Consider the following 21630-nt stretch of genomic DNA (forward strand, 5'->3'; position numbering starts at 1 on the left):
AGAGGGACTTGCCCGGGGGAAGAATGATCCCTTAGCCTCCTATTTGCCCTCCTCCTCCTTCCTGCAGGCAGAGAACTCGGCACTCGCCCAGGCCAATGAAAACCAGCGGGAGACGTACGAGCGCTGTCTGGACGAGGTTTGTGGAACTGATGCTCCCCACGGGGAGGATAGCTTGTCGATTCCAGGCAGAGGCTGGGTTGGCTGACAGCTCTTCCTCAGCTCTGCCTTTCTGTCCCCAGGTTGCCAACCATGTGGTGCAGGCGCTGCTGAACCAAAAGGTAAAAGGCCACAAGAGATGTTCTCACCCTCTGCCCTGAGCCCAGACGCCCTGGGAGGAGGCCCTGGGTACAGCAGGGGAGGTCCTTCCTGTGGACCCCTGTACCTGCTTAGATAGGGAATAGAGGAGGGTGGAAATGGCGTCTTGGTCCTCCAGTGAAGTCCCCTTTCTCTGTCTTGGACAGTCCATACTGTTCTACCTGGCTAGGTAAGGCCAAGTCTCTGAGCTATGGTAACTTTGATTTGGGCTTGAATCCTTCTGTTATCCTGGGCCCAGCTAGTTTCTCCATGTTTCGATAGCCCTGATAGCAGTGTTGATGTTGTAAGCATAAGGTGACATCTAAATGTTTACTCAAGTAGTGTGGGTAATTTCTTGACATGTGGGCCACTCTGACCCCCAGGTCTTCCTCTGCCTTATATGGGCCCTTCTTTGACATGTGCTTTCTAAGAGGCAGGGGATTGGCTCCAGGATTGTGAAAGTTGCCAAATGGAACGGAATTACCTCTGACCAGGGGTGGTAAACGTTAGAAAATTTACCATCCCCAGAAGATGTGATAGCCATAAACATAGGCAGGGTCAGCTCCCTCATAGAAGGAGGTTGCAAGAGAAGGGCATGCCCAGCAGGAGTGCCCACTGCTCTGATGAAGGCGACTGTGCTCATACCACTCTCCCTCTCCCCACCATCCTCTCTTTGTCTTCCTCCACCTCCGGGGGGTGGCAGGACCTGCGGGAGGAGTGCATCAAGCTGAAGAAGAGGGTATTTGACCTGGAACGGCAGAACCAGATGCTGAGCGCCCTGTTTCAGCAGAAACTTCAGCTCACAGCAGGCTCCCTCCCTCAGGTGGGCACAAGAGATTCTCCTTCCTTCCTCACATCTTGGCTTCCTGCCTCCCCCCAGCCCTGTCAATATCATCACCCTCTCTTCTCCCAGACACCTACAGAAGTAGGCCGTCAGCCATTGCCCTCCATTCTGGGGGCTGTGGCCATCCAGGGCAGGCCGACCGAGCCTGATAGATGTAAGCCTTAGATGAGGGGGAAACTTCCTGAGTTCCCTTAAGCTTGGCTCTCCCCCACCTCCCAGGTGCTCCCCGCCCAGCTGGATGGTATCCCTTCTTGTTGACAGAGAAGGTCCTTGCTTCCTCCGCCCTCAGATGGGTGGAGGCTGAAAATGCAATTATTTCGAGCTCCCAAGGGGCCCCTTTGGCCACTGCGTTGCCTTCTTCTTGGCCAGGGGCAGGGGTGGGGCCGGGTGTAAGGCACCCAGTGCTTGGTGTCACAGAGAGGTCAGGAAAGGCACTTCACCCGGATGACTCTGCGCATGCCTAGCTGCATGTGCTCACCCACTGACCCAAGCGTGGCTGCAGACGCTGTCCCTGCTTCTAGCCCTGAAACCTGCCTTACCCAGGAGAAGCAGGAGGCTACTGGGAATGAGTCCTGGGCTCAGTTAAGCTGTCACTTGGGGTCCACTCTGTCAGGAAGCCCCAAGGATGGGGTGAGACCTGGGTGGATCAGGAGCAGCTCCAGGTACCTGAGGTGAACGGTGGGTTCTGAGGTCAACCAGCCCACCGCCAACCCACCCCAACCTTGACAAGAAGAGAAACACCTTGTGTGTATGTCTGAATTTGTGTGTCTGTGATGCAAACCAGGCAGCTCTTGGCCCCCAGATCCTGAGCAGGATGCCCTCAGCTCTCTGGGAAACCTGACCCCTGGCAGAGGAAGCATCTCACCACCATGGCCTTTCTGCAGCCCCTGTCTCACCAGGCCGGTGCAGACCTGGGTGAATCAGCGGTAGTGACTCTGCAGCTCCCCCTGCCCTGGGTCTGTCCCTGCTGTAGGGTTGACCCAGGAATCCCCAGAGGCCTGACCCACACCAGCCAAGCTTACCCTGTGGTCCATACCCTTCTCAGTGACTGATGATAACAGAGGTGTAGATCATCCTGAAATCGTTTGTTTTTTACTTCAATGAATTCTGGGATTTGAACTGGGAATTTTGGGGTTTGGGACCATAGATTTATCTTCCCCAGAAGTAACATGACATAATGGAAAGAGCACGAACCTTGGCCTCAGATAAACTTGGGTTGGGTCCCTAACTTAGCTAATTCTTAGCTGTGTGACCTTGGGTAAATTATTTAACCACACAAACCACAGGTTTTTTCCCTTGTAAATGGGGATAAAAATACCTATATTGCAGGTTGTTGTGAGGATTAAATGAGATAATATCTAGTGCTTGGCCCGTAGTAGATAGTCAGTGACTGGCGACTAGTTGTCATTATTAATGTTATTTCCAAGTTGTGCTTTGCTAGGGTGGAAGCTCCATTGAGCAAATGCTAATTAAGCTCTCACTCTGAGCAGTGCCTTTGCCAGCAGGTATGGAATTGGACAGAGCTGTGGCCTGTGCAGAGCGAATGTAACCGCTGAGAGCTGGGGCTGCTAGACACTAAGGCAGGGCTACAGAGTGTGACACTGCTGACCAAGAGCCCAAGGGGCAGAGAGGCCATCAGAGATGGGATGGGGAGGGTTCCTTGAAGGAGGCGACGTCAGACCTGGGCCCTGATGGATGGGAGATTTTAAAAGACTGCAGTAGGGGTCTGGGAGATGGGGTTCCCTGTGGAAGGAACAGAGCAGGGAATCCTAGGGAGCCGAGAGTTGTTTAGCTGGACTTGAGCAAAGGATGTGTAAAGAGTGAGTGAGAGAGAGCTGGGGATGGCATCAGGGAAGAACCAGCAGGCCCGGCCGGAATGCCGGCAGAGGGGTTCAGACTTGTCTCTGGAGGCAGTGGGCAGGCAGAGGAGGCTATGAGCACAGAGGTGCTTTAGACAAAGAAGAAAAAGATGCTTTAGGCTGCCTTGTGCACAGGAGATTGAAAAGCCACCCAGCCAGGTCAGAGAGACTGAAATGCTGAGCAGCGTCCAGGCCAGAGGTGTGAGGCTCGTGGGCCGCAGGAGCGGCTGCAGCTGGCCAGGCTGGAGGGGAGGCAGAGACACCACAGAGACAGGATTTAACAGCCATGGAGAATGACACGGGGAGAGTTAAAGCTGACTTGTATCTAGTCGAGATGCCTAGCAGAAGGGGAATGAGAGAGAAGTGATCCATGATTAAGTGGTTAGGACTCTGCTCTTCCACTGCAGGGGGCGTAGGTTTGATCCCTGGTTGGGGAATTAAGACCCCACATGCCGTGTGGTGCAGCCAAAAATAATACTACTTTTGTAATCCTCAGAGCAGAGATTTCACATGAGGCCATTCAGGGGAGACAGAAGTGATAACTCCCACCATCTCTTTTCCAGGACCCAGTAACAAATGCCTCTTCCGTTAGTCTCAGCCAACCCTGTGGATGCTGGGTCACGGGTAGTCAGAACAGGAAGGGGCCTCGAGGCTCACCCTCTCTGTAATCAGGGAGGAGGCCCCTCAGAAAAGCAGAGGGTCCTGGAGGCTCGCTGGACACCCGGGTTAGGCCTGCCACTGCCTGCTGGCCCAGGGGCACTCCTCTTTCTCCAGATCTCCCTACCCTGTCCCACCTCCCGGCCACCTGGGCTTGCACTTCTTTAGTCTACCTGTGCTGTGGTCTCCCAAGGCTCCTCTGACCATGTGGTGAGAGCCACACCTTGGCCCAGGAGACGTCACCGAAGGAGCAGACTTGGAAGAATGTTTCCCTGCCCCTGGATGGGAAGCCATAGCTTCCTGTGGGAGTAGGGACCTGGGACGGACAGCACCTGTGCTAACCTCGCCTCTCCCCTGCAGATCCCACTCGCCCCACTCCAGCTGCCTTCAGAGCCACCAGCCACCCCCTCCCTGAGCTCCGCTGAGGGACCGGCCACCTCGCTGCCTCTGGGGCGCTGTACTGGGCAGAGAGAGGTAGGAGCGCTGGGCACTGTGGTCTGTGGCTCCGCTGGCTCCGGGCTCGTCAGCCGGTGCTCCACGGCTGTTTCCTAATGAGTCCCAGGGGAAGGGCTGCTTCCGGGCACACAGATTCTTGTCCAGGCTGGGTGTGAGCCCTCAGCTGTCAGCCTCGTACCAAGAAAAACAGATCCCCACCCCCAGCCACTGGTCTTGCGAGCAAAGGCGTTATAGTACAGCAGTCAGACTCACAGTTAATACTTCCTGAGCTCTTAGTCTGTGCCAGGCGCTGTACTGGACACCTGGATCTCATTTATCTTTTTTTTTTTGGTAATTTTTGGCTTAAATTTATAATCATACACATATTTATTTATCCCAGTCCAGAACTATTATTTATTCATTCTTTTGCATATCTGGTTTCATTTATCTTATTTTGTGAGATTAAACATAATCACCATCCTATTTTACAGGTGATACAATGAAGCTTAGAGATTAAATAACTTGCTGAAAATCATATAACTAGTTAAGCAGTGGACCTGGGTCTTGAACCCGTACAATCTGGCTCCAGAGCCCATGTAGTTAACCACTGTACCAGACTAGACGGGGCCTAAGAAGGGGCCTGGGAGAAGCAGGAAAGGGTTTGCAATGGAGTCATTCCCAGTCTGCTTCTCCACGGGGATCAGCGCAGCAGGACAGCTGCCTGACCTGAGGAGGCCCGGGCTTGCTTGCAGCAACTGACTTAGGACTTGGCCACATCACATCCCTTTCTTAAGTCTGTGTTCTTTCTGGAGACTGAGAAATGGACAGGCCTCCCTCTCCTGGGGCAAACATAGATTCCAGGGTTGTAGGTGGTCAGCCCTGCTAACCCGCAAATACTGGTAGGAAGTAGTGCAGAGATAAACAGAAAGGGAGGTGCCCACCCAACCCCAGGTGTACCAGGAAGGACATTTGGGGTAACCAGGACTCAGAGACTCTTGAGGAAGCTTTCCAACATATCCCAGAAGCTATCAGTTCCTTTTGGGGACACAGACAAACCAGGCCAGCTCTGTTCCTGGCATACTCAGTTATGCCCGCTCGGGTCCCTGGCCTGCACACGATCTCCTCCTCATGCCATTTCTCCCCCAAGGTGTGTTGGGAGCAGCAGCTGCGGCCAGGAGGCCCAGGACCCCCGGCCGCCCCACCCCCAGCGCTGGAGGCCCTATCCCCGTTCCTTCGAAAGAAAGCCCAGATCCTGGAGGTGCTGAGAGCCTTGGAAGAGACTGACCCCTTGCTTCTGTGCTCACCTGCCACCCCCTGGCCGCCTCCAGGCGAGGGTTCCGGCTCCCCAGAGCCCATCAATGGCGAGCTATGTGGCCCACCTCAGCCTGAACCCTCTCCCTGGGCCCCCTGCCTGCTACTAGGTCCTGGTAGCCTGGGAGGCCTGCTGCACTGGGAGCGCCTCTTAGGGGGCCCAGGGGAGGAAGACAGTGCTGGGCGGCCCTGGGGCCCTAGTAGGGGCTCCCCACAGGCCCAGGGCACCGGTTCCGGGCCACCCTGTGCCCCAGGCAGCAGCTCCTCCTCCTCTTCTGATGAGGCAGGTGACCCCAGCGAGGCACCCAGCCCTGACACCCTGCTCGGGGCCCTGGCCCGCAAACAGTTGAACCTGGGCCAGCTCCTTGAGGACACAGAGTCTTACCTACAGGCCTTCTTGGCCGGGGCTGCTTGCCCACTCGGCGGGGACCAGCCGGGTCCCAGGCAGCCATCCTCCCCAGACCAGGGGCCCCCACAGCTGTCCAAGTCCAAAGGCCTCCCCAAGTCAGCTTGGGGAGGGGGTACCCCGGAGGCCCACAGGCCGGGCTTTGGTGCTACCTCAGAGGGCCAGGGGCCCCTCCCCTTCCTCAGCGTGTTCATGGGTGCAGGGGACGCCCCCCTGGGCTCACGGTCTGGCCACCCCCACTCCTCATCTCAGGTGAAAAGCAAGCTCCAAATTGGCCCCCCTTCTCCCGGGGAAGCCCAAGGACCCCTTCTGCCCTCTCCAGCCAGAGGTCTCAAGTTTCTAAAGCTGCCTCCAGCCTCAGAGAAGGTACCCAGCCCAGGGGGCCCCCAGCTCAGCCCCCAGCTCCCCCGGAACTCCCGAATCCCCTGTCGGAACAGTGGCTCAGACGGCAGCCCCTCCCCACTGCCGGCCCGCAGGGGTCTGGGCGGAGGAGACCTGTCCCCAGAGGGGGCGCAGGGCCTGCCCACCAGCCCGTCACCCTGCCCCACAACCCCAGATTCTGCACAGCTCAGACCTCCCCAGCCAGCCTTGTCCACTACGCTTTCCCCGGGACCAGTGGTGTCTCCTTGCTACGAGAACATTCTGGACCTTTCCCGGAGCACCTATAGGGGGCCTTCCCCAGAGCCACCTCCATCCCCGCTGCAGGTGCCCACCTACCCACAACTAACTCTGGAGGTGCCACGGGCCCCTGAGGTCCTCAGAAGCCCTGGAGTCCCCTCCAGCCCCTGCCACCCAGAATCCTGCCCCTATGAGAGTGCCCAGGAGAAGAGTTTGGACAAGGCAGGCTCGGAGTCTCCCCACCCTGGCCGCAGGACCCCAGGCAGCTCGTCCAAGAAACCTGGCCAAGGGCCGGCCCGGCGACATGGGGATCCTGGCTACACACCTCTGCGGGACAGACTAGCAGCCCTGGGGAAACTGAAGACTGGCCCCGAGGGGCCCCAGGGCCCAGAAAAGAATGGGGTGCCAGCTAGGCCTGGCACCGAGAAGGCCCGGGGAGGAGGGAAGTCAGGGGAGAGCACTGGAGACACAGCGCCCTCTGCCTCCAGGCCCCCTGAGCAGCCAGAGGCCAAGGGGGCCCTGCGGGGGGCCGTGGCCTTAGGCACAAGCAGCCTGAAGCAACAGGAATCTGGGCTCCTGGGGGACCCTGGGTCCCGAGTCTACTCTTCCCACTCCATGGGGGCCCGGGTGGACCTGGAGCCTGTCTCACCAAGGAGCTGCCTCACCAAAGTGGAGCTGGCCAAGAGCCGGCTGGCAGGGGCCCTGTGCCCCCAGGTACCCCGCACCCCTGCCAAAGTGCCAACCTCAGCCCCCAGCCTCGGCAAGCCCAATAAGAGTCCCCACGGCAGCCCGACAAAGCTGCCTTCTAAGTCGCCCACCAAGGTGGTGCCCCGACCTGTGGCCCCACCAGCCACCAAGGAGCCCCCCAGGCCTGACAAGGGGAAGGGCCCACCCTGGGCAGACTGCGGCGGCACTACGGCCCAGCCCACACCCCCAGCGCCTGGCCCTGCCGACCCAGGCCCAGGCCCTGAGGGGCGGGCCCCACACTCAGCCATTGAGGAGAAGGTGATGAAGGGCATCGAGGAGAACATGCTGCGGCTCCAGGGCCAGGAGCGGGCCCCCGGCACCGAGGCCAAGCACCGCAACACTAGCAGCATCGCCAGCTGGTTCGGCCTTAAGAAGAGCAAGCTGCCAGCGCTGAACCGCCGCACAGAGGCCGCCAAGGGCAAGGAAGGGGCTGGCGGGGGCTCCCCACTCCGGAAGGAGGTCAAGATTGAAGCCCGGAAGCTGGAGGCTGAGAGCCTCAACATCTCCAAGCTGATGGCTAAGGCGGAAGACCTGCGCCGGGCACTGGAGGAGGAGAAGGCCTACCTGAGCAGCAGGGCCCGGCCACGGCCCGGGGGACCAGCGCCGGGGCCCAGTGCAGGCCTGGGGCAGGTGCAGGGCCAGCTGGCCGGCATGTACCAGGGTGCGGACACCTTCATGCAGCAGCTGCTCAACAGGTGAGAGCCTGGGACCAGCTGGCAGGGGCTTGGTGGCTGGGGGCCCTTTTCCCTACACGGGCATCCCTGGGGTTGGGACTGCCTTTCCCAGGACCTGGGGCTTCCCAGAGGTCAAAGGGTGTAGGAGGTCAAATGAAATGGCACCAAAGCATCCTGAGGGTTAATGGCCTGGCCCAGAGGAGAGACTTGGGCCTCGAACAAGGAGCAAGGGGTTTGTGCCCCAGCTCCCCTCCTCTCTGGCTGGCTGACATTCAACTTGCTGAGACCCAGTTTCTCATTTGAGAAGAGTTAACAGTCCACATTTTCTTGGATTGTCTTGAGTCAGATGAGGCAGCCTGTCTGAGGTGCAGCATGCAGTAGTTAAGGGAGTGCTAGTACCTAACTGGGTTGATGCAGGTCTTCTCCCTCCGGTGTTTTCTATCCTGTAGAAAAAGGAGGGCTCCCTTCCCATCTTGCCCTTTGGCACCTGCCACAGACTCAGCAAAGGGAGCTGTGGTTTAGAGAAGGGGCTACCCCATCTTGGGGTTGCTGTGTCTGGGCCAGGTAAGGCAGAATGTCCTCAGGAATCGGGCTCCAAGTAGGGTGTGGTTTGGACAGCAAGTGCGCTCAAAGTCAGCTGGGGTAGGCAGGGTGTGTCACATGTGGACCAGGATGTGACCGCGTCTGCTCTCTACCGGCAGACATTGTCGGAGAGGTCTCTAGGCTTGACCCTGGGTAGCTTTGGGGGAGTTCTCCCATATTCCCTGCCCCTGCTGATCCTCTGGAGTTTTCCCTGGGGTCTTGGCCTGTTCCTGGTGTCAGGAGAGGTTGATGTGGGAAGCCACCAGGGATATGTCCCCTTCCCCAGGGGCAGGGGGCAGTGGGTGCCTCGCTAGGCCCAGCACCATTGGAGGGAGGGAGGCCAGAATGTGTGAGTGGGCCCGGGCCTCCCTCACGGCAATCTGCACTGCCGCCCCTAGGGTGGATGGCAAGGAGCTGCCCCCCAGGAGCTGGCGGGAGCCCAAACCTGAGTATGGTGATTTCCAGCCAGTGTCCTCTGACCCCAAGAATCCCTGGCCGGCCTGTGGGCCCCGAAATGGCCTGGTGGGCCCTCTTCAGGGCTGTGGGAAACCTCCTGGGAAGGTAAGTTCCTGGGGCGGGGGCTGGGTGGAGGGCCTGGCTCTGTGGCCCTGCTAGGTCTCTTACCGCCTGGAGGGCTCCCCTTCCCTGGGGCCTGGAAGCTGCTGGATGCCTTTCTGGTCTCCGAGGAGAATGGGGAGGGGAGAGGGCCTCCTGAGGGCTGGCAGGTTGCCAGGACTCTCAGACCCATACTCCAGGGATCCTGATGGAGGGGATTAGGGTGGAGGAGGAATGGGCTCTGAGGTCTCCTGTACCCTGTACAGCCAAGCAGCGAGCCGGGGAGGCGGGAAGAGATGCCCTCAGAGGACAGTCTGGCTGAGCCAGTGCCCACCTCACATTTCACAGGTCAGCAGGGTCAAGGGCCAAGTCTGGGCCAAGGCTGGGACCTGCCCCTTACCCCCTGCTCGCTTTACTCCTTCCTGTCACCACAGCAGGTGCCAGGCCCTATAGCATCTTGGTGCCAAGCATCAGTGGGCACTGGGGCTGCACAGGAATAAATCCCTCCCTGCCTCATAGGGTACCTGCCCTGCCCTCTTCCCCAGGACTAGGGGAGGTGGGGCAGGGCAGGCAGGGATGACTGAGCCGGTGGGGCCAGGAGGGGGCCCTGACCAAGGGTGGAACCTGGGCAGGGGCAGAAAGCCGGAAGAAAGCAGAGGGGCTGAGCCGCCTGCAGCTTCACATCCCTGACTTCCCCTCCCCTCCCCAGCCTGTGGCTCTTTGACTCGAACTCTGGACAGTGGCATTGGGACCTTCCCGCCCCCAGACCATGGCAGCAGTGGGACCCCCAGTAAGAATCTTCCCAAGACCAAGCCACCACGGCTGGAGCCCCCGGCCGGGGTGCCCCCAGCTCGGCCCCCACCCCTTACCAAAGTCCCCCGCCGTGCCCACACACTGGAGCGTGAGGTGCCTGGCATAGAGGAGCTGCTAGTGAGCGGGCGGCACCCCAGCATGCCGGCCTTCCCCGCCCTGCTCACCGCTGCTCCGGGCCACCGGGGCCATCAGACCTGTCCCCACGGTGAGTGCCTGGGCAGGGGGGTGGGCCTCTCTGGGAGCTCCACCCACCACCCATCTTCCCCTTGTCCCCGGATAGATCCTTGTGAAGACCCTGGCCCTCCTGCTCCTGTCCAGCTGGCCAAGAACTGGACCTTCCCCAACGCGAGGGCAGCCAGCGGCTCCTCTGACCCTTTCCTATGCCCGCCCCGACAACTGGAGGGGCTGCCCAGGACCCCCATGGTGAGCATGGCCGAAGGGGAAAAGGGAACAGCAGTGGAGGGCAGGAGGGAATGACGTGGGGTGAGGCACAGCCCTGTCCGGGAGGAGGACTGAGTGGGCAGCCCACCCCCTCCCCCCGCCTTCTCACACCCCTCTTGGGGAAAGGGCTTCTCTCCCTTCTGGAACCTTGGTGGGACTGTAGGGCTGTGCTCAGTCGCGCCTCCAGCCTGCTTCCTCTGCAGCGCCCCCGTCAGGTGGGCAGAGCCTCTCAGGCGGGGAGGGGTGAGAGGAGTTTCCTCCCGAGCCTTCCCTCCTTCCCCAGGCCCTGCCCGTGGACGTGGACGGAAAGCGGAGCCTGGAGCCCAGCCGCCCAGCCCCTGCGCCCCAGGGCCCAGCGTTTGGGGGTAGCCGCACCCCCAGCACATCGGACGTGGGCGAGGAAGGGAGAGTGGCCAGTGGGGGTCCCCCGGGGCTGGAGACCTCAGAGTCTCTCAGTGACTCACTCTATGACTCGCTGTCCTCCTGCGGGAGTCAGGGCTGAGCGGTTGCAGCGGCCACGCCCCGCTCTGGCGTCGGAGACCGCGGACTGGGCCGGCTCGCCTCACGCCCCGCCCCCTCGGGGCCCGTGGGGCCCCTCCCTGAAGGGACCAAGGAGGTAGATGGACAAGAAGGTGAAGGGGGTCCCCGGCACGCGCCACTGCCCGCCGCTGCTGTGGAGGAGATGACCGCTCTCAGCTCAGGGAGAGACCCCACCCTTGGTCCCTTCTCTCACCCAGAGTAAGGCTCTTCCTTTGCGGGACTGGGGGGTTCAAGGCCGCTGTGTCCCGGCCCCCAGCTCCCACTTCAGGCTGAGCCATCTTGTGGTGCTGGGCTTCCTGCCCACCAGCCGTGCCATCTCCACCCACCCTGGCAGCTCCCCTGCCTCAGAAGCCCCGTGCTGGTGGAGTTCAGGGGCGAGGGGTCAAGTTGCCTTCTCTCCGTCTGCCCCGGCCCTCCCCGCTGTCTGGATGGTGCTGCCCTCTCCTGCCCCATGTCTTTGGGGCCCATTTGTCTGTCTTTTTTGTTGTTTTTTTTTTTTTTATATATTAAAGCACCTGGCCCAATCTCCACCCGCCCGCGCCACCCACCCCCACCATCCCCGCACTGCGGTTAATTTATCTGTTGTTAAAAACGCGGCTGCTCTGCTTCCAGCCTCTGCTTCTGCCGTATCCCTAATAAAACCTGGAGGCCCCTCCGTGCCCCTGACTCAGCTCATTCTGTGGGAGGACTCAGGGATGGACAGGCAGGTGGAGACTGCGTGGGCCCCGGGGTGCAGGACTCCAGGGCCCTGGACTCTGCCCCAGGCTCCCTTGTGAGGCAGCTCCCTCCACCAGGGCCACTGGCTGGAGTCACCCTAGAAGGTAACTAAGGGTTGGGGAAGTGGGGTCTGTTTAGACCTGGAACGGTGCCTGGGGGTGGGGCAGTTCCCCTGGCCCAGGGCTTGGGCAGGGCAGAAGGCTGGGCTGCCCCTCAGAGGGAAGAAGATGGGGAGGGCGGCTATGGGCATGTGCTCAAACCCTGGACATACCAGGTCAGGTGGGACGTGCAGACTCTGAGCCTCAGGGGCCCAGGGGTGGACAGAGGTAAGTGTCCACAGCCTCCCGCTGTCGTGAAGTGAGGAACACCTGGGCCTCCAACTTGCCACCTTCTAGTCTCTCCACAGACTTCGGGCTTTCCTCAGAGCTTCTCGCCCCTATTTCCACCTCAGATTTCAGCCAGACGTTCCCCTGGCTCTCAAATTCTCACTTTAGGATGGGGAGGCCAGAAATGAGGCTGTGTGGAAGGGTCTAGGCTTCTAGGAGTCGTTCCGGACTCTCCGTGTGACGTGAGAAGACCATGGGGTGGGTGGTTGTCGCCCTCCAGCCCTTGGATTTCCTGTTAGGCGTGGAGTTGGACAATGACCCGAAGGTGACCCAGGTGGCCCCAGCCCGTCTCACACTGACCAGTCAAGTTGGGCCTAGGAAGGCCTCCTTCCGGCCCAGGTTGTAAGATGTGGGGTGACTCGTCCAGAGCAACCCCCCTGCCGTTGTCTGCACTCACCTCCTCGCCATGACATACCGTCTGGAGGCCACCTGGGCATCATGAATGCTTAACAGCCCTGGCCTTGTGGCTGGGACTCTGGACAGTTCATCATGGAGGTAAGGGGCCCTGTACTGAATACCTAGTCTTTGTTAACATCACAGGCTTTGCCAAGCTGAGGTCAGGGGCGCCTGGACAGGGAGAAGTGCTGGGCCTGTTCACAACTAGGTTATACCACTGGATGCTGTCCTGTGCTCTGACCAGCCCAAGGACGGTCATGCGCGGGGAGGTTGTTAACGCCTCCCTTTATACTAACTCCTTCCAGCAGTGTCTCTCCAGCCCTGAATGGTCCAGAGAGCAGTGAAAGAACTCCCTGTTAAATACCTACCGTATTGCCAGCCTCCTGATTCATTTAATAGATGAAGACATTGAAGCTCAAAAACATTCAATGGGGGAATTTCCTGGTGGTCCAGTGGTTAAGACTCTGTGCTCCCAGTGCAGGGGCGTGGGTTTGATACCTGGTGGGGGAACTAAGATCCTGCATGCCACATGGCACAGCCAAAAAAAAAAAAAAACATTCAGTGGTTTTCCAAGGCTGAGAAGTGATGGAGCCTGGTGGGAGTGATTCTTTTTGGGTGTGTAACTTTGCCCTCTTCTGCCAGGACTTTAATCTCCTCCTCCCTTTTTGGTCTTGGATCACTTCTGAAGGGCAGGGCTGGAGAGCACTAGACTGGGCGTCAAGAGTCTTTCTTAGCCACTGAGTCTGGTTCTGCGGGGAAAGTTACATCCCTTCTCTGGACCTTGGTTTTCCTTATCTATGGACGATTGGGAAATTGGACCAGACCAGCTTTCTCCTCAGCTCTCGGCTCTTCCCACCCCTCTCCCATCCAGGCCGTTCTCCCTCCTGTTTCCCTAAGTTGATGTCGTCATGGAGGAAATTAACACGACTTAGAGAAGGGTCGAGTCAGACGTCTTGATTTTCTTCAAATGTCAGGATCGCATTTTCTTCTATCTTCTGCTTCCAGGTAGCTATCCCACTGTCCCTTCTGCTTTTAGGGGCTTAAGGATGTTATTACCAAGCTGCTGATCTCTGCCTCTTGCCAGGCGGGCTCAAAGAAGTCTACATCCTTCTCTTAACTTTTTATTTCTTGGTTTCTTAAGCCCTTTATTCTGTTTGAACCTGATAGATTACCTCATTTCCTTGTTAAAACAGAATTGTTCGCCTACAGGATATTTATCCTACTTCCTTTCCGGGAAGGAGCTTGGCATGGTGGGTTCGACTCTGAACTCCACCTCCTACAAGCTGAGACCAAGGATCCGTGCATGTTTCTGTCACCAGGGTCTGCTCAGTCTGCTGCTGGGCTCTGTCCTGCAGTGTTTGCAAATGCAAGGTGGCCTCTTAGGCCCCAGGGCAATGTGGGCCACCTGAGAAAAAACTCAGTGCCAGTCACCAGGGCAGAGTAGCATCAGCCACACCTGGTACCTGGAGCCAGCCCTTCCCTACCAACTCTTCCAAGGTGGGCAGCTCTCGTCCCTAGGTCCCCCAGTGTGCTACTAAGGGGTGCTGGGCCCAGACAAGCCACCACTGGCGCACATGACTGTGTGTGCCCTCCACACAAACAGAATATTCCATCTGAAATAATTCTGTGGCAGGGGACACACAGGTTAGTTCAAGACACTCCCGGGAAACCAATTTCTCTTTGTATTTCAGGGAAGGGTTTGGCTAAAAGACCACTTGATCCTCACTATGGCAGGACACTTGATATCTCAGTTTGCAACATCTGCTTGCAGGATTAAGGTGACCTCACTTTTTTCTCCATGAACAATGGGTGAATGTTTGCCTCACCATTGTGTATGACCCTTTCTGCTGGATTTCCCAAACAAAAGAAGCCCAAACTTCCAGACCCCCCTTCCTTGTCCCCCATGAATGGCATCAAGTCATCAGCAAAAGACTATAAAAAGGTTCCAGATTCCACCTTAATGGGTACCCTGTCTCTTGCAGGAAATATCCCAAAATGTTAACTGAGGTTTTCTGTGGGTTGCCAGTGGTTTTTTCTTCTTCACCCTCTTCTAGATTTTCTACAAATAGTGTTTTGTTTCCTTTGTCAAAAAGGTTTTAAAGGAAACAATCATTCTCTGCAGCAAATTCTAGGTATATATCCCCTTCTATAGTGCTGGGTAAGTTAATTCAAGCATATAAGTAATTTTTTTTAAGACATGAATTTAAAGTAAGTATAGGTGAGCATTTCTTTGATCTTGGGGTAAGGAAGACCTTTTTAAAAAACCTTTTGTAATTATTAAAGACATAGATTATAAAAGTGCATGTTCATGGTTTAAAAAATAATTGAGATTGAATAGAATATTCATATAAGGAAGAGGAAGAGCCTCTCATATTCCAGCTCCCAGTCTTACTCTCCAGACATAACCCAAGTTGATTGGAATTCCTTTCAAATCACTTTTTTTTTCTTTGAGAATTATGTTTTATTCGGTGGACATTCTGAGGACTTCAAGCCCAGGAGACAGTCTCTCAGATAGCTCTAAGGGACAGCTCCCTCAAATTGCTTTTTAAATGCACACACACGCAAACACACAGAGCATGTTTATGTTGACCTTTTATTAGACAATGAGATTATTCTGTAATTACTGATCTGCTTCTTTTAGCACTTACTAATGTATCTTGGAGATCTTTCCAAAGCCCATGAATATCCATTATCCTACACGGTCTTCCATTGTATGGGTGTGCAATGTTTATGTGTTTTACCATGACAAACAATGCTGCAGTGAACGTATGCATATGTGTCTTTGGCCACTTGTGTATTTCCATAAGATAAATTTCTATAAATGGAATTGCTGCGTTACAGAATATGCTTAATCAAAGAACTTTTATAGGTATTAACAAATTGTGCTTCATCAACAATGTATAAGTGAGACTATCTTCTACATCATTGAGTAGTATCAAACTTTTTATTCTTAGCCAGTTTGGTAGGATTTAGTGATCATGTCTTGGAGTCTTGGAGCCCAGTGTAGGGACTTTGGCTTTTACTCAGAGTGAAATGGAGAGCAATTAGAGAGTGATAAGAATAAACTGTAGAGGGCAAGTCTGGAAGCAGACCAGTAAGAAAGCCTCTTGGGCAATTCCAGTGAGAGATGGGGGCCTGTTCCAGGGCAGAGGCACTATAAACAACAAGATTTGCTAATGTAATTGATGTGGGGAAAAGAGGAGAGTCAAGGATAACTACGACATACAGATGGCCAATAGGCACATGAAAAGATGCTCAACATCCCTAATTATTAGAGAAATGCAAATCAAAACTACATTGAGGGGGGCTTCCCTGGTGGTGCAGTGGTTAAGAATCCGCCTGCCAATGCAGGGGACACGGGTTCGAGCCCTGGTCCAGGAAGATCCCACATGCTGCAGAGCAACGAAGAGTAGCCTCCGGCTTTCCGCAACTATAGAAAGCCTGCGCGCAGCAATGAAAACCCAAAGCAGCCAAAAATAAGTGAATAAACAAATAAATAATTTTTTTTAAAAAAAGGATAACTCTAAGGTTTTTGGAGCAATTGGTAGGAAGAAGTTGCCGTTAACTGATATGGAAAAGACTGTGGATAGAGCAGACTTGAGGGAGGGAAGATCAGGAGTTAAGTAGTGGATGTGTTAAATTTGAGATGTCTGTTGGACAATATCCAATGGAAAATGTGGAGTAAGCAGTGGGTTATAGAAGTCTAGAGTTCAGAAAAGAAGCCCGGGCTGGAGATATAAATTGGTAAGTCATCAGCATATGGATGTTATTTAAAACCAGGGGACTGTATGAGATCACCAAGAGAGTCAGAAGAGGAAAGGTCTGAGTCCTAAGCCCTGGGATACTCCATCTCTTTAGAGGTCAGAGGAAATGAAGCAGAAGCAGCACAGAACATAGTGGTAAGGTACTTTGAAACTATGTAAATATTTCACTTTCATCAAACTTTCTATTTATGCATTTATTTATATCAGTGTGGACTCATGGTGTCCTATTTTATTCAATAGTTTATAATCCATTACTACCATTATTTACTTTGGTGCTCAAATTGTCCATGATTTGGCCAGTAGAATCCCTTTAAAACTGGCTTTTGTTTTGTTTTGTCTTTTGACAAATCTCCATCATTCTTTTTGAGTACATACTTTCTGGTGTAACATGTTCAAGGTTCATCTTCCCAAACCCAGCCCTGAAATCAGCCATTTTTCCAAAGAGCCCTGGTTTCTTTCAGTGGGGAACAATCTCTAGAAACCAAGATCTGGGGGCTGGGTGTGCTCATTATTATGGGGGAGTTGCTGTTCCCAGGCTCTAAGAGAGGGTTTCTTAAAGATAGAAGTTAAAGCATTTTCTTATACTTATGGGGATGACAAAATAGAGAAAATTTGATGATGCAGGAGAGAAAAGAGGAAATTGTTGGGCTTCAGTGCACAAGTGGACTTAAGCAGCATCCACAGGTACAGGAAGGCAGGTAGGTGAGTGTATGTGGTGGTGTCTACTTACAGAAAAACTTTATTTATTTATTTATTATTTTTTGGCTGCGTTGGGTCTTCGTTGCTGCGCACGGGCTTTCTCTAGTTGCGGCAAGTGGGGGCTACTCTTCGTTGCGGTGCGCATGCTTCTCATTGCAGTGGCTTCCCTTGTTGCGGAGCACCGGCTCTAGGTGCGCAGGCTTCAGCAGTTGTGGCGCGTGGGCTCAGTAGTTGTAACATGCGGGCTCAGCAGTTGTGGTGCACAGGCTTAGTTGCTCCACGGCAAGTGGGATCTTCCGGGACCAGGGCTCGAACCCATGTCCCCTGCATTGGCAGGTGGATTCTTAACCACTGCGCCACCAGGGAAGTCCCAGAAGAACTTTTCTGATTGCTTTTATTTTCTCAAGGAAATAATCACGGTCATTGGCCAAGAGGAAGGATGGGAGAAAGAGTTGTTGGAGGTTTGAGAAGAAAGGAGATAGAATGAGTAGTCATCTAGGAGCTCAAAAGTTAGTGAATAGGCTAGAGAATATAGTAGGATTACCAGGCAGCATGAAGGGTCCACTTGAGGTGATTAGGAATTAAAAGTGAGACTTACTAATATGAATGTGTTGGGGGGTTTTCTCCTGCCATATTAGGTACAGAATAGGGAGCAAGTTGGATTAGCCAGGGCTGCCAATTTGCTAAATAAGTGCAACAAAGAGAGAGAGGCAAGGGAATCGAAGATACATGCATGGAAGCGATTCTATTAACTGGCTGTGGGTTTTACACTGGTTAAAGAGGGAAGAGAGAGCAATAAAGGAGAGAGGCATGAAGGGAGGTAGAATCAGTAGATTGAAGGTCCTGGTGGAATCAAAAGAGTTTTGGAGATAAAGTACTAGGGGGAATGAGTTGGAAAGATGTTGGGAAGAAAAGGGGTGATAGTCAGAGGGTGGGATGCATGAAACTGAGATTATGGGAGAATGGGAGATGTTATGGGTTGAATTGTGTCCCTCCCCTCCTTAAAAAATATTGAAGTCCTAAACCCCAGTACCTTGGGAAATGACCTTACAGAAGTAATCAAGTTAAAATGAGGTCATTTGGGTGGGCCCTAATCCAAAATGACTGATGTCCTTATAAAAAGTGGAAAATTGGACACAGGGAGAATGCCACGTGAACATGATGGCAGAGATCAGGGTGATGCATCTGCAAGCCAAGGAATGCCAGTGGTTGCCAGCAAACCACCAGAAGCTAGGGGAGAGGTCTGAGAGGAACAGATTCTCCTTCAATAGCCCTCAGAAGGAAGCAACCCTGCTAACACCTTGATCAGATTTCTAGCCTCCAGAACTGTGAGCAAGTTACTTTCTGGCTTTTGAGCCACCCAATCTGTGACACTTTGTTACGGAAGCCCTGGGACACTAATACAGAAGGGTTGCAGTTATGGGTAATGAGAAGGACCAGGGGATGACCATGGGAGTGAGTGGCTCAGATAGGGTAGAGGGCAAGGTCATTGGAAAAGAGGTCATGGAATGCAGAGGCCAAGGTATTGGGAGGATTACCTCTGTAGATACTGAGAGCTCTCAGAATTAGGACAGAATTAGCATCAGAGGGGGTGACAGTGAGGCAGGAGCCAAAACCTCAAGAAATAAGAGGAAGTAACCCAGAGATTGATAGACAAGTGGAAAAGAGGGGTATGGTGGGTGGAATAGTCCGTTGACATGAGATTCAAAGCTGAGGGACTTTAGGGAAGAAGAACGGTCTGAAAGCACTGAGGAGTACAGGGGGTGCCTACACACCCTCTGGCCTCATGGCACAGGGGCTGAGGGAGAGAAAGCAGTGCCCACTTGAGAGGTCTGCAGGGAGGGCATCCTCAGGGAGAGCCAGAAGGTCAAAGGGAACATTCGAAGAGGCTGTGTCCATGAGAAGTTTGCTGATGAAGAGCCATGAGCTCGAGAGGGCCCAGTGGAAGGGTTTCAGGAGACGGGAACAGAGCAGGGAATGTGCAGGGCTGTGAGGATCAGAGTGTGGGAGACAAAGGGTCATCCTGCGTCAAGAGGATAGACTACAAAATATGGTGGCATGTTTATCAAGTTACCACAGAGGGACTCTTTTTTCACTGTAACCTTTTATACCTTTTGAATTTCATACCACGTGTATGGGGAAATGGTGGCGATGTGGAATGGTCACTGCAGACAGAGGAGAGGGACCAGGGTAAGGTCAAGTCAAGGATTTTTCAGAGGAGGCTGGAGCCCAATGGAGGCTGAGAAGCAGAAATGTCCAGTGGCACAATCTGCAGGAAAGTGGGATTTTTGTGGTTCCTGTTTCTTCTCTTAGCAGGGTGCAGAGGCCTGGTTCTAGGACTAGGAAAGGAGGATTGTGGGCTTAGTGCAAGGATGGGCTTTGTTGAGGTAGCTGGTGATGTCATCCACCATAGGCTCCAGCTTGAGCAATAATAATAACATATAAGAGCAAACACATACACAGCATTTACAGTGTGCCAGGCACTGTTCTAAGTGCTCACACATATTAATTCAGTTCATCCTCACCACAACCTTTTTAGGTAGGTATGATTTTTATCCCCATTTTAATATGAGAGTGAGGCTCAGAGAGCTTACGTAAGCTGCCCAAGGTCAAAGCTTGTCTGTGGAAGACCTGTGATTCAAACCCAGGCAGTCCAGCTCCAGAGTCTGCATTAAACAAAGACAGAGGTGATGCCTGAGGGGCCTTGAAAGGAGCAGGATAAAGTGGAGGGGTTAAAGGGCAGGACTGGAGTTTCAATGCAACCGGAATGCAAGGGAGAGAGCATGCGAGAGCTGGGACGATGTGGCTGTGGTTTGAGAGTGGAAGAGTAGACTTCTACACTCTGAGGCTAGCTGAAATGAGCCAGAAGTGAAAGTCCTGGGAGGGGTGAAGGTCGAGGAACCGGGGAGTGGGTGGTGGAGGACCATCCACGGGAGCACCGTTGAACACAGGTCTCTGATAAGTGCCGCGGATGATTCCTGCGGGAGAGTGAGTGGGCAGGGAAGAGTCTGAGCAGAGGGCAGCTGGGGCCTAAGGTGGCAGAAGCCACCAGAAAATCGGGTTTCCGTCGTTAACTCGTAGGGTAGCTAACAGGGTAGCACTGGGGGCCTTCTCTAAGGCGGAAGCAATCCAAGGAGTTATTGAAAAGCCTCAAATTCAAGTACGCCGCATATGTTCTTTGTTTGAGATTCTTCAACGTGAAAAGAAAAAAATCATTTCCTACGGAACAGTCGGAAAATACATGGCCACCAGGTGGCGCAATAGCGGCAGCGCCCATCTAAGAGGTTTGCAGGCCTGAAGTGCCACCCTGTGGCGAGAAGACGAGATGCAGGGTGCCCTCCCTTCACCACACACCGCATCCTGGCTGCTGTCTCCCCACACCCAATACACGCGTTGCACAAAGTACAGAGAACATGAATATGTGGACTTGGACGGACGTAAACTGTCCCTGTCAGAGTCTGTTTCACCTGGAACCTCCCTCGCCAGTCCAGCCCCAGCTGGACCTCAGGGTGGGCACTTTTCCCACAGCCAGTCCCAAGGCAGGCAGCGTTGGCAAGGGAGCAGAAGGGACTCTGGGCCTGGTTTGCCTCTCTCTTCCTGCCCCTTCTGAAGTCAGGACACTCTGCAGGGGCCCTTCCGCCCCATGCCGGGCCTCCCCTTTCACTCCTTCATTTCCTCATGCACCCATATTGTCGTTCACACAAGGAACATTCATTGGGCACCTAGTAGGTGTGAACACTGAGCTAACTGAACCAGGGACCCAGGGATAAATGTGGCATGTCCCAGCCCTTGGGACTCACAGTTCTGATGCCAGTCACTGGGTGATGGATCGTAGGAGAGCGTGGGTAGTGCTCTGATGGAGGGTGCCCGGATGCTGTGGAGGCCCCAGAAGGGGCTAAAACCCAGTCTTGGGGGCTCAGAGAAGGCTTCCTAGATGAGGTGGTATCAAAACTAAGAACTGCAGGGTGGGTATGATGAGTCAGACCAAGTGGGTGTGGGTGAGAGTTCTAGGCAGAAAAATAAAAATACCAAGGCCTAGCAGTGAGGGATCAAATGGAACATTCTAGCATAAATATGAATTTATTACGGCTGGAGGACTAAAAGATGAGAGGACAGAGGTAAGCAGGAGACTTGAATGTATGATGGGAAGTTTGGACTTTATCCTGACAGCAAAAATGAGTCATTGAAAAGTCCAGTGTTCGCCATCAGAAAGATTCATTTAGAAGTAGTGTGCAGAGTGCACGGGAGAGACCCAAGGCTGGGGCACTGGGAGGCCGGTGAGGAGGCTGGAGCAATATTCCAGGCAAGATTCGATAGGGCCTGCACCTAGGCAGCAGGAGTTGGGTTTGAGGGTAGTGCACAGATTTAAAAGATTTCCATATGCTCCTTAAATGGTGAGGTTCCTGGAGTTCCACTGGGCTCACTCAATCTTCATAAAATAATGCCTTTGAGATCCACCTGAGTTGTATGTATCTATAGTTTTTCCTTTTTATTGCAGAGTAGCATTCCATCGCTACTCTGCATGTATTTACATGCATGTATTACTGTTAGTTTGTACATTCCCCTGTTGAAGGATGTTTGGATTGTTTCCAGTTTTTGACTATTACAAATAAAGCTTCTCTGAACATTCTGTCCAGATTTTTGCTTGGATACAGATTTTTATTTCTCTAGGATAAATACCCAGTAGTGCAATTGCTACATTGTATCGTTAATACATGTTCAATTTTATAAGAAACTGCCAATTGTTTTCCAGAGGTTGTACCATTTTACCTCACCACTTGGCAGTGTGAGGGATCCAGTTGCTCCACATTCTCACCAGTACTTGGTTTTATCACAATTAACAAAAAAAATTTTAGCCATTCTCATCAGTGTATATCATGGTTGAATTCATT

The 21630-nt window shown here is 54.0% G+C and overlaps 1 protein-coding gene across 12 annotated transcripts in view; it reads left to right on the forward strand.

The window, feature by feature from the left end:
- Nucleotides 1–11435, forward strand: part of NCKAP5L (NCK associated protein 5 like) — a 30631-nt gene extending 19196 nt beyond the window's left edge. For 6 of the 12 annotated variants that reach the window (XM_082421290.1, XM_082421295.1, XM_082421293.1 and 3 more), the window contains exons 4-12: nucleotides 68–136; nucleotides 240–278; nucleotides 998–1117; nucleotides 4015–4128; nucleotides 5237–7866; nucleotides 8826–8988; nucleotides 9249–9330; nucleotides 9692–10218; nucleotides 10520–11435. In XM_082421290.1, the coding sequence (XP_082277416.1) occupies nucleotides 68–136; nucleotides 240–278; nucleotides 998–1117; nucleotides 4015–4128; nucleotides 5237–7866; nucleotides 8826–8988; nucleotides 9249–9330; nucleotides 9692–10218; nucleotides 10520–10738 (3963 nt within the window). In that variant the 3' untranslated portion in view covers nucleotides 10739–11435. Of the gene's footprint in view, nucleotides 1–67; nucleotides 137–239; nucleotides 279–997; nucleotides 1118–4014; nucleotides 4129–5236; nucleotides 7867–8825; nucleotides 8989–9248; nucleotides 9331–9691; nucleotides 10219–10519 lie in introns of those variants that run through there. The other 6 variants (XM_082421298.1, XM_082421300.1, XM_082421291.1 and 3 more) reach the window with 6 other exon arrangements.
- Nucleotides 11436–21630: the final 10195 nt, after the last annotated feature.

Source organism: Balaenoptera physalus, assembly GCF_965194825.1.
Source record: "Balaenoptera physalus genome assembly, chromosome: 13".
Lineage (NCBI taxonomy): Eukaryota > Metazoa > Chordata > Mammalia > Artiodactyla > Balaenopteridae > Balaenoptera > Balaenoptera physalus.